We start from the raw sequence: 14,224 nt of genomic DNA on the forward strand, positions 1-14,224 counted from the left end.
TCGCCAGGAAACTGGCAACGTCAGGCTTGAATAGTAGTCTCCTCATTAGAACAGGTGCGTGTCCCCGACATATGAGACAGGTGAAAACTAATGCCATGGTGACAAAACAAACAAGGAAGCGCAAACAGGAACTAAAAGAGTCCAAAAACTAGCAAAAAATAACAAAACATAATCCAGACCACAGAACATGACAGTATGTTGCTCCAAAACCTGCACCTACAGATGTAGCGACCAACTGTAGTTACTGACAGTGGTTTTCTGAAGTGTTCCTGAGCCAATGTGGTGATATCCTTTACACACTGATGTCGTGTTTCGGTTCAATAATGTTGGTTTTCGGCCTTTCTCCAGATTCTCTGAACCTTTTGATGATATTACGGAGCGTAGATGGTGAAATCCTTAAATTCCTTGCAATACCTGGTTGAGAAATGTTGTTCTTAAACAATTTGCTCACGCATTTGTTGACAAAGTGGTGACCCTCGCCCCGTCCTTGTTTGTGAATGACTGAGCATTTCATGGAAGCTACTTTTATACCCAATCATGGCACCCACCTGTTCCCAATTAGCCTGTTCACCTGTGGGATGTTCCGAATAAGTGTTTGATGAGCATTCCTCAACTTTCTCAGTCTTTTTTGCCACTTGTGCCAGCTTTTTTTGAAGCATGTTGCAGGCATCAAATTCCAAATATTTGCAAAAAATAACAAAGTTTCTGTCAAGACTTGGTCCTTGGGGTTTGTTTTTCCGGGAGGCAACGGAAAGTTGGCGCGGGCAAGACGTGAATGTGAGTACATGATTTTATTTAACACTATCAAAAAAGAACAAACGAAAGGTGCGCACAATGGCGGAGGTACAAAACTTGGCTAATGAAAACAAAAGACTTGCACAAAGGCAAAAAAGTATAAACATGAAACAAAAACTTACTTGGCATGGGACTGTGAACATGGCATGAAGCAGAGTGATGATAACGTGTGACGTCGCCAGGCAGACTAACTGAAAACAATGGACTTAAATAATACAGACATGATTGACAACAGGTGTGTGAGACCGAACGTGAAAACAGGTGCAACTAATCGGTCGTCATGGTGACAAAACAAGAGTGCACAAATAGTCCAAAAACAAAACCGAACATAACTAAAACAAAACATGATCACGCAGACATGACAGTTTCTCAGTGTGAACATGAAATATCTTGTCATTGCAGTCTATTCAATTGAATATAAGTTGAAAAGGATTTGTTGTATTCTCTTTTTATTTACCATTTACACAACGTGACAACTTCACCGCTTTTGTAATGCTGCAATATTATTGCTATATTTTTAACGGTTTCTTGTATGACCAAGATGTGATACAATTATGTATCACAAATTCTTACAGCGAATGCATGCTAAAAAAAAATGGCTTATAATAAAAACAAAAAGGATGACAAAATATAACCTATTAATGCTGTTTTATGGGGGGGGGGCTCACCTTCTCCCAGGGGGTCTAAGGTGTGGATCATCAGTTGAAAGATGGTGTTCCTCATGGTGCTGTTGTGCAAAGACGCCGAACTTCCACCGCGTTGAAGAGCTGGCTTCAACTGGGGAGAGACATAGACGACTGAAAATATTGTTATGATAATGTTTCATCCATCATGAGTCTTGATGTCAGAGCGGAGGATGATACTTTCAGGTTTACCTTCAACCAATTCTTGTCTTCTGGCGGAGGAGGGGACTTTTCCTCACCGTCTCCATTCGTCTGTGTGCAATAATTGTTAATACCACGTCCATACATTTATATCCCCCAAGAAAAAAGTCTGAAAAAGACTAGAGGTTTGTACTTGTTGACCAATAGACAGCGCCAAACGAGTTTTCCCCAAGTTAGAGCTTTTCTTCCTGTCCGATACCCCACACACACACACACAATATTGGATTTGTTACCTTTCTTGAGACCTCCGAAAAATGCCTACTTCTTTAGGACCACCCTTTCTAGATAAAGGTAAGCTTTTAGTTGTTTTTTTTTTTTAATTTTTTGTTTGTAATTGTTTTTAATATTCATTTTTTACTTAAAGTTATTACAGTATGTCTCTATATACATATTTATTGTATAAATTTTGGCCAAAGGGGGCGCATTTCCATTTCTTACACACACTTGTTATTTCATATGTTGACCAGAGGGGGAGCACTTTTAAAACTGACACACAGTCAATTTGAAAAATCCCTCCTTTTTGGGACCACCCTCATTTTTATAGACGTCACCAGCAGGGGTGCAAATGAGACATTGTCTATTAGATGCAATGTTATTGGGACCATGATTTATGTCCTCAATTGTTCACACCTCCTCATATGGAAGATACTTTTCCTTCTTCATGTCTCAAGAAGTGCAGAAATACAAGAACACACTCACACACTGTCATGATCCGGATCATGTTTTTGTGTTTTCTGTTAGTTTTGGACTCCTTTCGTTCCTGTTTGTGCACCTCCCTGAGTTTGTTTTGGTTGCTAATTATGTTCACCTGTCTCTGATTAGTGTTCGGCCGCTCACTAATCAGAGGCATTATTTAAGCCTGCCATTGCCGGTCAGTCGGGCGGGCGTCAATGTTTCATGCCATGCCAATCATGCCATAGTTTATGCTGTTTGTTCGCTTCATGCCGTGTCCACGTGAGTCTTGTTTATTCATGCAACCCTGCTACGTAAGTTGTTTGTTTCATGCCAAAGTTACGTGTTTATTTCTTGTCCATAGTCCATGCTAATAGTAGCATTAGCTTCGAGTGAGACTTGTTTTCGTTTTTTTCGTACTACTTTGATATTTTGTGCAATAAATAATGTTCCAACCTGCACGCCATTTTACTTAAAGCTATTACAGTATGTCTCTATATGCATATGTATTTTATTAATTTTGGCCAAAGGGGGCGCATTTCCATTTCTTACACACACTTGTTATTTCATATGTTGACCAGAGGGGGAGCACTTTTAAAACTGACACACAGTCAATTTGAAAAATCCTTCCTTTTTGGGACCACCCTCATTTTTATAGATGTCACCAGCAGGGGTGCTAATGAGACATTGTCTATTAGATGCAATGTTATTGGGACCGTGATTTATGTCCTCACTTGTTCACACCTCCTCATAGGGAAGATACTTTTCCTTGTTCATGTGTCAAGAAGGGCAGAAATACAAGAACACACAAACACACACTGTGATGATCCGTGGTCCGGATCATGTTTTTGTGTTTTCTGTTAGTTTTGGACTCCTTTAGTTCCTGTTTGTGCACCTCCCTGAGTTTGTTTTGGTTGCCATGGTTGCTAATTATGTTCACCTGTCTCTGATTAGTGTTGGGCCGCTCACCTGCTACCCGAGCACTAATCAGAGGCATTATTTAAGCCTGCCATTGCCGGTCAGTCGGGCGGGCGTCATTGTTTCATGCCATGCCAATCATGCCATAGTTTATGCTGTTTGTTCGCTTCATGCCGTGTCCACGTGAGTTTTGTTTATTCATGCAACCCTGCTACGTAAGTTGTTTGTTTCATGCTAGTGATGGGTTGATGAGGCGTCATGAAGCGTTTCGACACATTGCAAAACTGTATTGATACTGTGTCGATACTGTGTCACTAAATACTGACATCTGCTGGACATGAAAAATCCCTACAGGCAACCTATGGACCCACTCAACTGACACTGATTTTATGACATAGTATATACAATAATATAAACCAAGTCATTGTATTTCATTTAGGAATATTTCATATCTTCATTTAAATAAAAATATATTTGTATCTTTTTTAGATACAGTCAATAAATAATGTGAACATGTATCATAACATGGAAAACTAAGAGAACGTGTTGTGAATGAGGATGCTTGTGGACTGGGAATTTATTTTTATTTTACACATTTTTATTAAAAAAAAACAGTTTTTCCAACGTATTCAATTTTAGATGATTTCTCTTAGTTATTATTTCTCCGGCTGTAGAAAAGACCCGCTCACAGACAATGTTCCCTCTAATTGTTCATGTGTGTGAGCAAACACAAAAACTCCCTGAGCATTCAGGGGAGCACATGTGCGCAACATCACACGTGGCAATACCAGCAGCACACCTGTCTCAAACCAATCTTTTATAATAACACTCAAATGAGAGGAGTCTTTTTCATGAGATTATTTTGGAATATTAGTGATTTGGCCCACTTGTAATGAAAATAAAAGAAATCTTGTTTTTCATAAGCTATGGATTAGTATTGTACAATATGTCTGGGTGGGGGTCCTGCTTTGGAAATCATTTGTACCCCTTTCAGAGATCACATTTAGTTCCCCTTAAACATCCTCATGTTGCACAATGAAATGTAAGCATAGGATGAAGTGTGCATTCCTGTAACTTTCTCTAGTAACAGCATTCCATGATTAATATAAATAAATTAACATTAATAATAAATGACAGTAAAATAAGCACACGTATGACTGAGGAGTCACAGTGTAACTTTGTGTGGTGTTTGAGTTGTCCGACTTTTTGTGTGGCCAGAAACGCACAGTGGCTTAGTGGTATGCGTGTTGGTGACAGATGACAAGTTGGTTTTGGCCTGGTTTGTACGGCAGAAAATGATTAGTTTTTCGAGATAGAAGTGTTTTACTCATGTTTTTGGTGTGGTTATGGCCGAATATAAACAGTTTTGCTCAATAAAGTGATCGATATAATTCCTGTCCTCAAAGCATCTGGATAGACGTTACAATAATTGAACGGTGTTCAATTGAACGGTGTTGACGAACGCCGTTAGGGCCGCTTGTTGTCACTGTCACTCAGAGTTGCATTGCAAAATTACACAGAATAAATGTGTTTATTTTGTTTAGACTTCAGATGGGATTTGATTTGGTGCGCGGCATATATTTGCTGTGCGCAGAGGACGCTTGAGCAGTGCGCAATTGCGCAGGCGCGCACCTTAGAGGGAACGTTGCTCACAGGGCACAGAGGAGGCGTCAGTGCGACACAGTTCGCGTATCGGTCACGCGACCAAAACAGCTCATGATCGGTCATGTGACTTTCTAAAAGCGGTACGCGCACCGACACAGGGTTTCGCTCTATGAGCTCGACGCATGCATCGGTGTTGCTGGACCCATCACTACTTCATGCCAACGTTACGTGTTTATTTCTTGTCCATAGTCCGAGCTAATAGTAGCATTAGCTTCGAGTGCGACTTGTTTTCTGTTTTTTCGTACTACTTTGATATTTTGTGGAATAAATAATGTTCCAACCTGCACGCCATGTCCGGAGTGGTCTGTCTGCATCCCGGGAGAACAAATCTCGCAGCAAGCTGCGTAAAACCCCACGCCCTGACACACACACACACACACACACACACACACACACACACACACACACACACACACACAATAACAATGACTTGGGCGAATCTAGCTGCGAGACAGAGACCCGTAATAAAAAGTGTTACAAATGTATTAGTATTTTATTACTATGGTATTTTATTAGTAATAGTATTGATTTTGTGATTTAAGAAAATGCTGATGAATTGTGCATTGCCGGTAATATTTTAGTCTGCCACATACAGTATAGTATTGCTGCCACTTTCTTGCTTTTGATCTGCACTATCCTTTTGAAAATCAGTATATGGAATTATTGTTTTTTAAATTCAGGAGGATCAATGTTCTTGCAATACATTTAGCAGCACAGTAATCCCTTGTTTATCCTTGTAAATTAGTTTCCATTAAGTAGGGCTGAATGCAGCTGGGATAGGCTCCAGCCCCCCGCGACCCCAAGAGGGACAAGCGGTAGAAAATGGATAGATGGATAGGAATTATTAATTAAAAAAAAATCGAATTATTTCATAATTGAAGCATAAAACACGTTTTGAGTACAACTGTTAACATTATTAGAGCCCTCTGTACATGAAATAACACCCACATTGTTACCTTTACACTCAAAAAGGCAGGGCTAGATGCTGCCTGAGGCTGAGCCAATCAGTGGCCACAATACTGAACAGCTTTGCTGATTGGTTTGGTCTCATCTCGTGGCCAATACTATTGTAGTATTGAGGAATTTTAGTTAATGTAGCATTTTTTTATGCTTAAAAATGTTCAATTTAGGCCAAAAATATGTAGAATGTGCTTTTTTTTAACAAAAAGAAAGCGACGATTACCCCATTAATTTGAGCCAGAATGAAAGATTTGTGGATGAGGAACGTGAGAGTGAAGGACTAGAGTGCAGTGCAGGACGTATATCTTTTTTTCACTCTGACCGCAACTTAGGTACAAGGGCTCTTTGGATTCCACACTTTCTCCTTTTTCTATTGTGGATCACGGATTTGTATTTTAAACCACCTCGGATACTATATCCTCTTAAAAATGAGAGTCGAGAACGCGAAATGGACATTCACAGTGACTTTTATCTCCACGACAATACATCGGCGAAGCACTTTAGCTACGGAGCTAACGTGATAGCATCGTGCTTAACTGCATATAGAAACAGACGAAATAAGCCCCTGACTGGAAGGATAGACAGAAGATCAACAATACTACCAAACTCTGGACCTCTAACCACACGGTTAATGCTGTACCGCCTGGCAAAGCCAAGCAATGCTGTTGCTAACGACTCCATTGAAGCTAACTTAGCTACGGGACCTCGACAGAGCTATGCTAAAAACATTAGCTATCCACCTACGCCAGCTTTCATCTGCTCATCAACACCCATGCTCACCTGCGTTCCAGCGATCGACGGCGCGACGAAAGACTTCACCTGATCATCGATGCGGTCGGCGGCTAGCGTCGGATAGCGCGTCTGCTATCCAAGTCAAAGTCCTCCTGGTTGTGTTGCTGCAGCCAGCCGCTAATACACCGATCCCACCTACAGCTTTCTTCTTTGCTGTCTCCATTGTTAATTGAACAAATTGCAAAAGATTCACCAACACAGATGTCCAGAATACTGTGGAATTTTGCGATGAAAACAGAGCTGTTTGTATTGTGATACAATGGTGTACCAATACTTCCGCTTCAACCATTGACGTCACGCGCATACGTCATCATACATAGACGTTTTCAACCGGAAGTTTAGCGGGAAATTTTAAATTGCACTTTATAAGTTAACCCGGCCGTATTGGCATGTGTTGCAATGTTAAGATTTCATCATTGATATATAAACTATCAGACTGCGTGGTCGGTAGTAGTGGCTTTCAGTAGGCCTTTAAAAAACGAAATGGAATTTGATGGTTTTTTCACTGAATGAGACACCCAGAATGTACATGAAAATAAAGTATGTGGGATTTACAATATTAACTATGAACGATAAAACACTGAATATTGACAACATATGAACATCACACCCCCTCTCCATCCACATATTTTACAATCAAGCGAAATCCAACAAAAATGCAACAAACACAGCGAAATATGAACACGAAGGTTAAACAAAACCCCACATACAATCTGATACATCTGATATATCACTAAGTTTAGAACTTTGTTGTAAAAATTTCCTTCCACGTCTGTCCCTGACACCCACATTTCAGGCTCTGGAAACACTCTGTGGAAACACTCCCCACCCACGCTGCTTGGTGCCTCGTCTGAGCTGCTGTGACTTAGATTACCATAGTAACTAATTAGATTACCATAGTAACAAGTATATCATGCAAAAGCGCAGATTCCAACCAATTGAAATACTTTGTATAGTTCAAGATTTATGGTAATTAGAAAACATCACTGCACATCATAATGGCGGCTACACTTTCCATCTTAAAGATCTAAAAAACTTATTTGGTAATGTCCTGTGGGCCAAGTTGAAAAGCTCAACGGGCCGCCTGTGGCCCCCGGGCCTTAATTTGCCCAAATCTGGAGTAATTAGTACTCCTAAGACACTTGCATAAAAATTCTAAAGGCATTCGTCAACATGTCAAACTCAGTTTGTCATCTTTTTAAGCAGTAACAATAACAATGTTTAAAGAAAGGAGGTCCTAAAATGCTTCTTTGGTCTAGGATTAGTCTGACACTCTTTGAACAGAAGTATTGGGACAGTACATTTACTGTAATTATACCGTATTTTTCGGAGTATAAGTCGCTCCGGAGTATAAGTCGCACATTATCGGACATTCCTACAACTAACTCCTATATTGCTCCGTGCGTAGTCAAAAACCAGTAAATAACCACCGCTAGTGGCTGTATTTGAAGTACTGTATCGTGACTACTTTGGTGTGAAATACATGTTCAACAGTTGTTTACAATGAGCTCATCAATGGTATTAAGGCTGGCTAAGCAGTTTTCTCCTTATCGCTATAACAACATATATAATAACATTGGTTAATTACTGCATAGTGCAATGTGTTTGTTAAAATGGCCGCCACTCCCTCCAGACAAATCATGACCTTTTGCGTGACAAAGTGCATGCAAAATGTCAAATAATGAATGACGGGGTACTTCATGTGAATTTTCACCGCAAATGTTTTCCTAGCCCACTCCTGTTTTGTTTTTAGTACAAATATAATGGCACATTTCACCAATCATTCTCATAGTCTCCAGTGGCTGGCCAGTGATGTGACAGCAGGGATGTTGAAGTGAATTGTTCTGAGGGCCACATTTCTAAAGAGCTAAGAACTGAGGACCAGACTTTCCCTTAAAGGCCTACTGAAATGAAATGTTTTTATTCAAACGGGGATAGCAGATCCATTCTATGTGTCATACTTGATCATTTCGCGATATTGCCATATTTTTGCTGAAAGGATTTAGTAGAGAACATCGACGATAAAGTTCGCAACTTTTGGTCGCTGATAAAAAAAGCCTTGCCTGTACCGGAAGTAGCGTGACGTCGCAGGTTGAAAGGCTCCTCACATTTCCCAATTGTTTACACCAGCAGGGAGAGCGATTCGGACCGAGAAAGCGACGATTAGCCCATTAATTTGAGCAAGGATGAAAGATTTGTGGATGAGGAACGTGAGAGTGAAGGACTAGAGTGCATTGCAGGACGTATCTTTTTTCGCTCTGACCGTAACTTAGGTACAAGGGCTCATTGGATTCCACACATTCTCCTTTTTCTATTGTGGATCACGGATTTGTATTTTAAACCACCTCGGATACTATATCCTCTTGAAAATGAGAGTCGAGAACACGAAATGGACATTCACAGTGACTTTTATCTCTGCGACAATACATCGGTGAAGCACTTTAGCTATGGAGCTAACATGATAGCATCGTGCTTAAATGCAGATAGAAACAAAAGAAATAAGCCCCTGACTGGAAGGATAGACAGAAGATCAACAATACTATTAAACCATGGACCTGTAACTACACGGTTAATGCTGTGCCGCCTGTCGAAGCCTAGCAATGCTGTTGCTAACGACGCCATTGAAGCTAACTTAGCTACAGGACCTCGTCAGAGCTATGATAAAAACATTAGCGCTCCACCTACGCCAGCCCTCATCTGCTCATCAACACCCGTGCTCACCTGGATTCCAGCGATCGACGGCGCGACGAAGGACTTCACCCGATCATCGATGCGGTCGGCGGCTAGCGTCGGATAGCGCGTCTGCTATCCTCAAAGTCCTCCTGGTTGTGTTGCTGCAGCCAGCTGCTAATACACCGATCCCACCTACAGCTTTCTTCTTTGCAGTCTCCATTGTTAATTGAACAAATTGCAAAAGATTCACCAACACAGATGTCCAGAATACTGTGGAATTATGCGATGAAAACAGAGCTGTTTGTATTGGATACATTGTGTCCGAATACTTCCGTTTCAACGATTGACGTCACGCGTTTTCAGCCGGATATTTCTTGGGAAATTTAAAATTGCACTTTATAAGTTAACCCGGCCGTATTGGCATGTGTTGCAATGTTAAGATTTCATCATTGATATATAAACTATCAGACTGCGTGGTCGGTAGTAGTGGCTTTCAGTAGGCCTTTAACGGTTAGTCTTAATTTGTATATTCCATAGAACCAGCATCCTCTACGGTAGACATTTATTTGGGGTCATTTATTTTGTCAGAGTTACAGGAGGGCTCTGCTGTTTTTAAGGACTTTTGTAAAAAAAAAAGTCTGTCAAAGATCATCTCTATGACAGCACTCTAGTGTTTTGAAGAATCTGCTGCAAAAATGTGAGTCTATCACTTGTTTTTTTAAACATAACTCCAGTTAAATAGCCCAAATAATGAAAAAGAGAGGACCTAAACTGGAACCCTGAGGAACACAACTAGTATAACTAAATAAGTTGAACATATGACTACTGACTGCATCTGAAGTAAACAAGCTACAGCAACACCTTAGTTATATAAATTACATTACAAAAAAAAAATGTAACTGCCAAACATGAGAGGACCTAAAGGAGCGCCTTGAGAAATACCTCAATTATGTAAATCACAGGTTTGGACCAAGATGTTTGGGTTAAAATACCAATGCAAGGGTCTGTCAACGTGTTTACAGTGGTCCAAGTTACTCTATAAAACAGGAGCGCTCTACTGTTTTTGGGAAATTGCTGCATACAAATGTTTGTCTCCCAAGAACTGTTGAACTGAACACGGGGGCTGGTATGACGTCATTCCCCAGGAGAATTTGTGCCAGGAACATCTCCAGTCTCTTTACCATGAATTTGTTTCAGTACAAAACATGCACCAAATTAAATTCAAGTTTAAATAAAGTATAAAAATACAAAACCCAAAAGCAGTGAAGTTAGCACGTTGTGTAAATGGTAAATAAAAACAGAATACAATGATTTGCAAATCCTTTTCAACTTATATTCAATTGAATAGACTGCAAAGACAAGATATTTCATGTTTGAACTGAGAAACTTGTTTTTTTTTTGCAAATAATAATTGACTTAGAATTTCATGGCTGCAACACGTGCCAAAGTAGTTGGGAAAGGGCATGTTCACCACTGTGTTACATGGCCTTTCCTTTTAACAACACTCAGTAAACGTTTGGGAACTGAGGAGACACATTTTTGAAGCTTCTCAGGTGGAATTCTTTCCCATTCTTGCTTGATGTACAGCTTAAGTTGTTCAACGGTCCGGGGGTCTCCGTTGTGGTATTTTAGGCTTCATAATGCGCCACACATTTTCAATGGGAGACAGGTCTGGACTACAGGCAGGCCAGTCTAGTACCCGCACTCTTTTACTATGAAGCCACGTTGATGTAACACGTGGCTTGGCATTGTTTTGCTGAAATAAGCAGGGGCGTCCATGGTAACGTTGCTTGGATGGCAACATATGTTGCTCCAAAACCTGTATATACCTTTCAGCATTAATTGCGCCTTCACAGATGTGTAAGTTACCCATGTCTTGGACACTAATACACCCCCATACCATCACACATGTTGGCTTTTGAACTTTGCGCCTTGACAATCCGGATGGTTCTTTTCCTCTTTGGTCCGGAGGACACGACGTCCACAGTTTCCAAAAACAATTTGAAATGTGGACTCGTCAGACCACAGAACACTTTTCCACTTCGTATCAGTCCATCTTAGATGAGCTCAGGCCTAGCGAAGCAGACGGCGTTTCTGGGTGTTGTTGATAAATGGGTTTCGCTTTGCATAGTAGAGTTTTAACTTGCACTTACAGATGTAGCGACAAACTGTAGTTACTGACAGTGATTTTCTGAAGTGTTCCTGAGCCCATGTGGTGATATCCTTTACACACTGATGTCGCTTTTTGACGCAGTACTGCCTGAGGGATCAAAGGTCACGGGCATTCAATGTTACATGCAGTGATTTCTCCAGATTCTCTGAACCTTTTGATGATATTACGGAGCGTAGATGGTGAAATCCCTAAATTCCTTGCAATAGCTGGTTGAGAAATGTTGTTCTTAAACAATTTGCTCAGGCATTTGTTCACAAAGTGGTGACCCTCGCCCCGTCCTTGTTGGTGAATGACTGAGCATTTCATGGAAGCTGCTTTTATACCCAATCATGGCACCCACCTGTTCCCAATTAGCCTGCTCACCTGTGGGATGTTCCAAATAAGTCTTTGATGAGCATTCCTCAACTTTCTCTGTCTTTTTTGCCACTTGTGCCAGCTTTTTTGAAGCATGTTGCGGGTATCAAATTCCAAATGAGCTAATATTTGCAAAATATAACAAAGTTTTCCAGTTTAAACGTTAAATATCTTGTCTTTGCAGTCTATTCAATTGAATACAAGTTGAAAAGGATTTGCAAATCATTGTATTCTGTTTTTATTTACCATTTACACATTTTGAGAACTTCACTGTGTTTGGGTTTTGTAGTTTGACATAAATAAAACTGATGATTTTTTTTGTAATTGTTCCTCAGGTAATAATTTAGCCCTGCTTGATGATTGATAAACACGTGGTTAAAGAGACATTCCATTTTCTCACGCAGCCCCAATTATTGTTAAAGTTGAAAAACATGCTAAATGCACTTTAAGTACTTACCGCCTTAGGTTCCTCTTCAGTGATAATTCGGACAATGTTCTTGTGTTTGTAAAGCTGGGTCTTGAAAAGGTGTTCTATTTGGGCGTTAAACTTCATAAAGATGACATACAAGGTGTAGCTGGCCACCAGCGCCATGCTCTCCCACCACATGATGACATTATCCAGGAAGAAGATGATGAGCAAGATGAGGTCCAGGATGTAGAAGGAAACATCTCTGAATAGAGGCCACCACGTGAGACAAAGAACCTCCCGGGAAAACAAAGCGCACATCCCGATCACAAACAGAATGTTGAAAACCGCTGAGCCCACGATAGTCCCGATACCCACGTTGCTGTGGGCTATGAACACGCCGATGAAGGACGTGAAAAGCTCGGGGGCAGAACCTCCCGCCGCCATGAAAGTGGCTCCTGCGACATCATCAGAGATAGCCAACTTGTCTATGATGACGCCCAAAGCGGGGACGAAGAACTCGTCGCACACGATAGCCAGGGACACAAACATGTAGACCATGCCAAGGATGTGGAGGACCACCCAGCCTTGCCGGCGCTCCTCCACTGAGAATAGATCTTTAGGGTACTCTCCCTTAACGTGAGGAGCGTCAGTAGGAGCCGATGGCGTGTTGGGGGGCTCCACCTTGGGGTCAGGGGGCACGAAGATGCAGTGCACAATAGTTCTATTAGTGGTGGCTCCAGGTGGTGTTTCAGCTTTATCAGTCGTGTTGGCAGACGTGGTGACCGTGTGAGGTTCTGGTGTCGTTTGATTTTTCACCTCCGATTGTACCATGGAGCTCTTTTCTCGACTCTCGCCTGCGACATCCTCCACCCAAGCGGCCGAGCCCTCTGCGAAAGCGTCTCTAAACTGCGGCAGAGGCAAAGTCTCGTAGCGTCTGGCGCTGATGGTCAGCTGGTACAGGACGCACATGAAGACGCCAGTGAGGAGGAACAAGACTCGCCTCAACTGCAGCCGCTTCCTCCTCAGGCAATGCATGGCCCTCCAAAAAGCAAAGATGCTGCAGGCTATATTAGGTTAAGATGCATTAAGGGACAGTGGGACGTGCCAGCTCCCTCCAATAAAAACTGGGGGCGATCCCAAACCTCCTTGGCATGTTTCACTTCACATCCCTGGTTAACATAAAGATATGACAGAAAATTATGAGGATTTTTGCAAAAAATAATTTTTAAATTTCGAAAGCAAACTTACCAAAAAAACTGTCAGCGATGTATCACGATGAGAAGCGAAGCTGAGGTGAGTGGTCCAAACACAAGTGGTTTATGTAGGACGCAGGACACGTCTTCACAATGGATCAGCATAATACCTAATACCTGCAGGCGTTAAGAGGATTATCCATATTGTCTCACTCTCCCTTCACCATTGGACCCGCCTCACCAACACATCCACGTTTAGGCTAAATGTCTGGAAATGGGTTGAACTGGTTTGTTCAAAAACAATGTAAAATGCTTCTTATAGAACATATATGACTTCTAAGAGTAGTTTTAATGCAACATACTTTTACTTTTACTTGAGTATATTTATAGAGAAGAAACGCTACTTTTACTGCGCTCCATTTATCTACATTCAGCTCGCTCCTCGCTACTGATTTTTATCCATCTGTTAATGCACGCTTTGTTTGTTTTGGTTTGTCAGACAGACCTTCAAAAGTAGGATCTATGGCATGCCTGCGTTTCACTAATCAAATACAGTCACTGGTGACGTTTGACTCCGTTTCACCAATCAAATGCAGTCACTGGTGACGTTTGACTCCGTTTCACCAATCAAATGCAGTCACTGGTGACGTTTGACTCCGTTTCACCAATCAAATGCAGTCACTGGTGACGTTTGACTCCGTTTCACCAATCTAATGCAGTCACTGGTGACGTTTGA

At 41.3% G+C, this 14,224-nt stretch overlaps 1 protein-coding gene across 3 annotated transcripts in view; it reads right to left on the reverse strand.

The window, feature by feature from the left end:
- Nucleotides 1-13,656, reverse strand: part of LOC133658751 (sodium/potassium/calcium exchanger 1-like) — a 25,927-nt gene extending 12,271 nt beyond the window's left edge. For 2 of the 3 annotated variants that reach the window (XM_062061115.1, XM_062061114.1), the window contains exons 1-5: nucleotides 13,544-13,656; nucleotides 12,344-13,464; nucleotides 5,216-5,293; nucleotides 1,671-1,730; nucleotides 1,464-1,572 (exon numbers count right to left, since the gene is read on the reverse strand). In XM_062061115.1, coding sequence (XP_061917099.1) covers nucleotides 1,464-1,572; nucleotides 1,671-1,730; nucleotides 5,216-5,293; nucleotides 12,344-13,330 — 1,234 coding nt within the window. In that variant the 5' untranslated portion in view covers nucleotides 13,331-13,464; nucleotides 13,544-13,656. The remainder of the gene's footprint in view (nucleotides 1-1,463; nucleotides 1,573-1,670; nucleotides 1,731-5,215; nucleotides 5,294-12,343; nucleotides 13,465-13,543) is intronic. The other variant, XM_062061116.1, reaches the window with a different exon arrangement.
- Between the last annotated feature and the right edge of the window lie 568 nt (nucleotides 13,657-14,224).

This window comes from Entelurus aequoreus, linkage group LG10, assembly GCF_033978785.1.
Source record: "Entelurus aequoreus isolate RoL-2023_Sb linkage group LG10, RoL_Eaeq_v1.1, whole genome shotgun sequence".
In the NCBI taxonomy this organism is placed as follows: Eukaryota; Metazoa; Chordata; class Actinopteri; order Syngnathiformes; family Syngnathidae; genus Entelurus; species Entelurus aequoreus.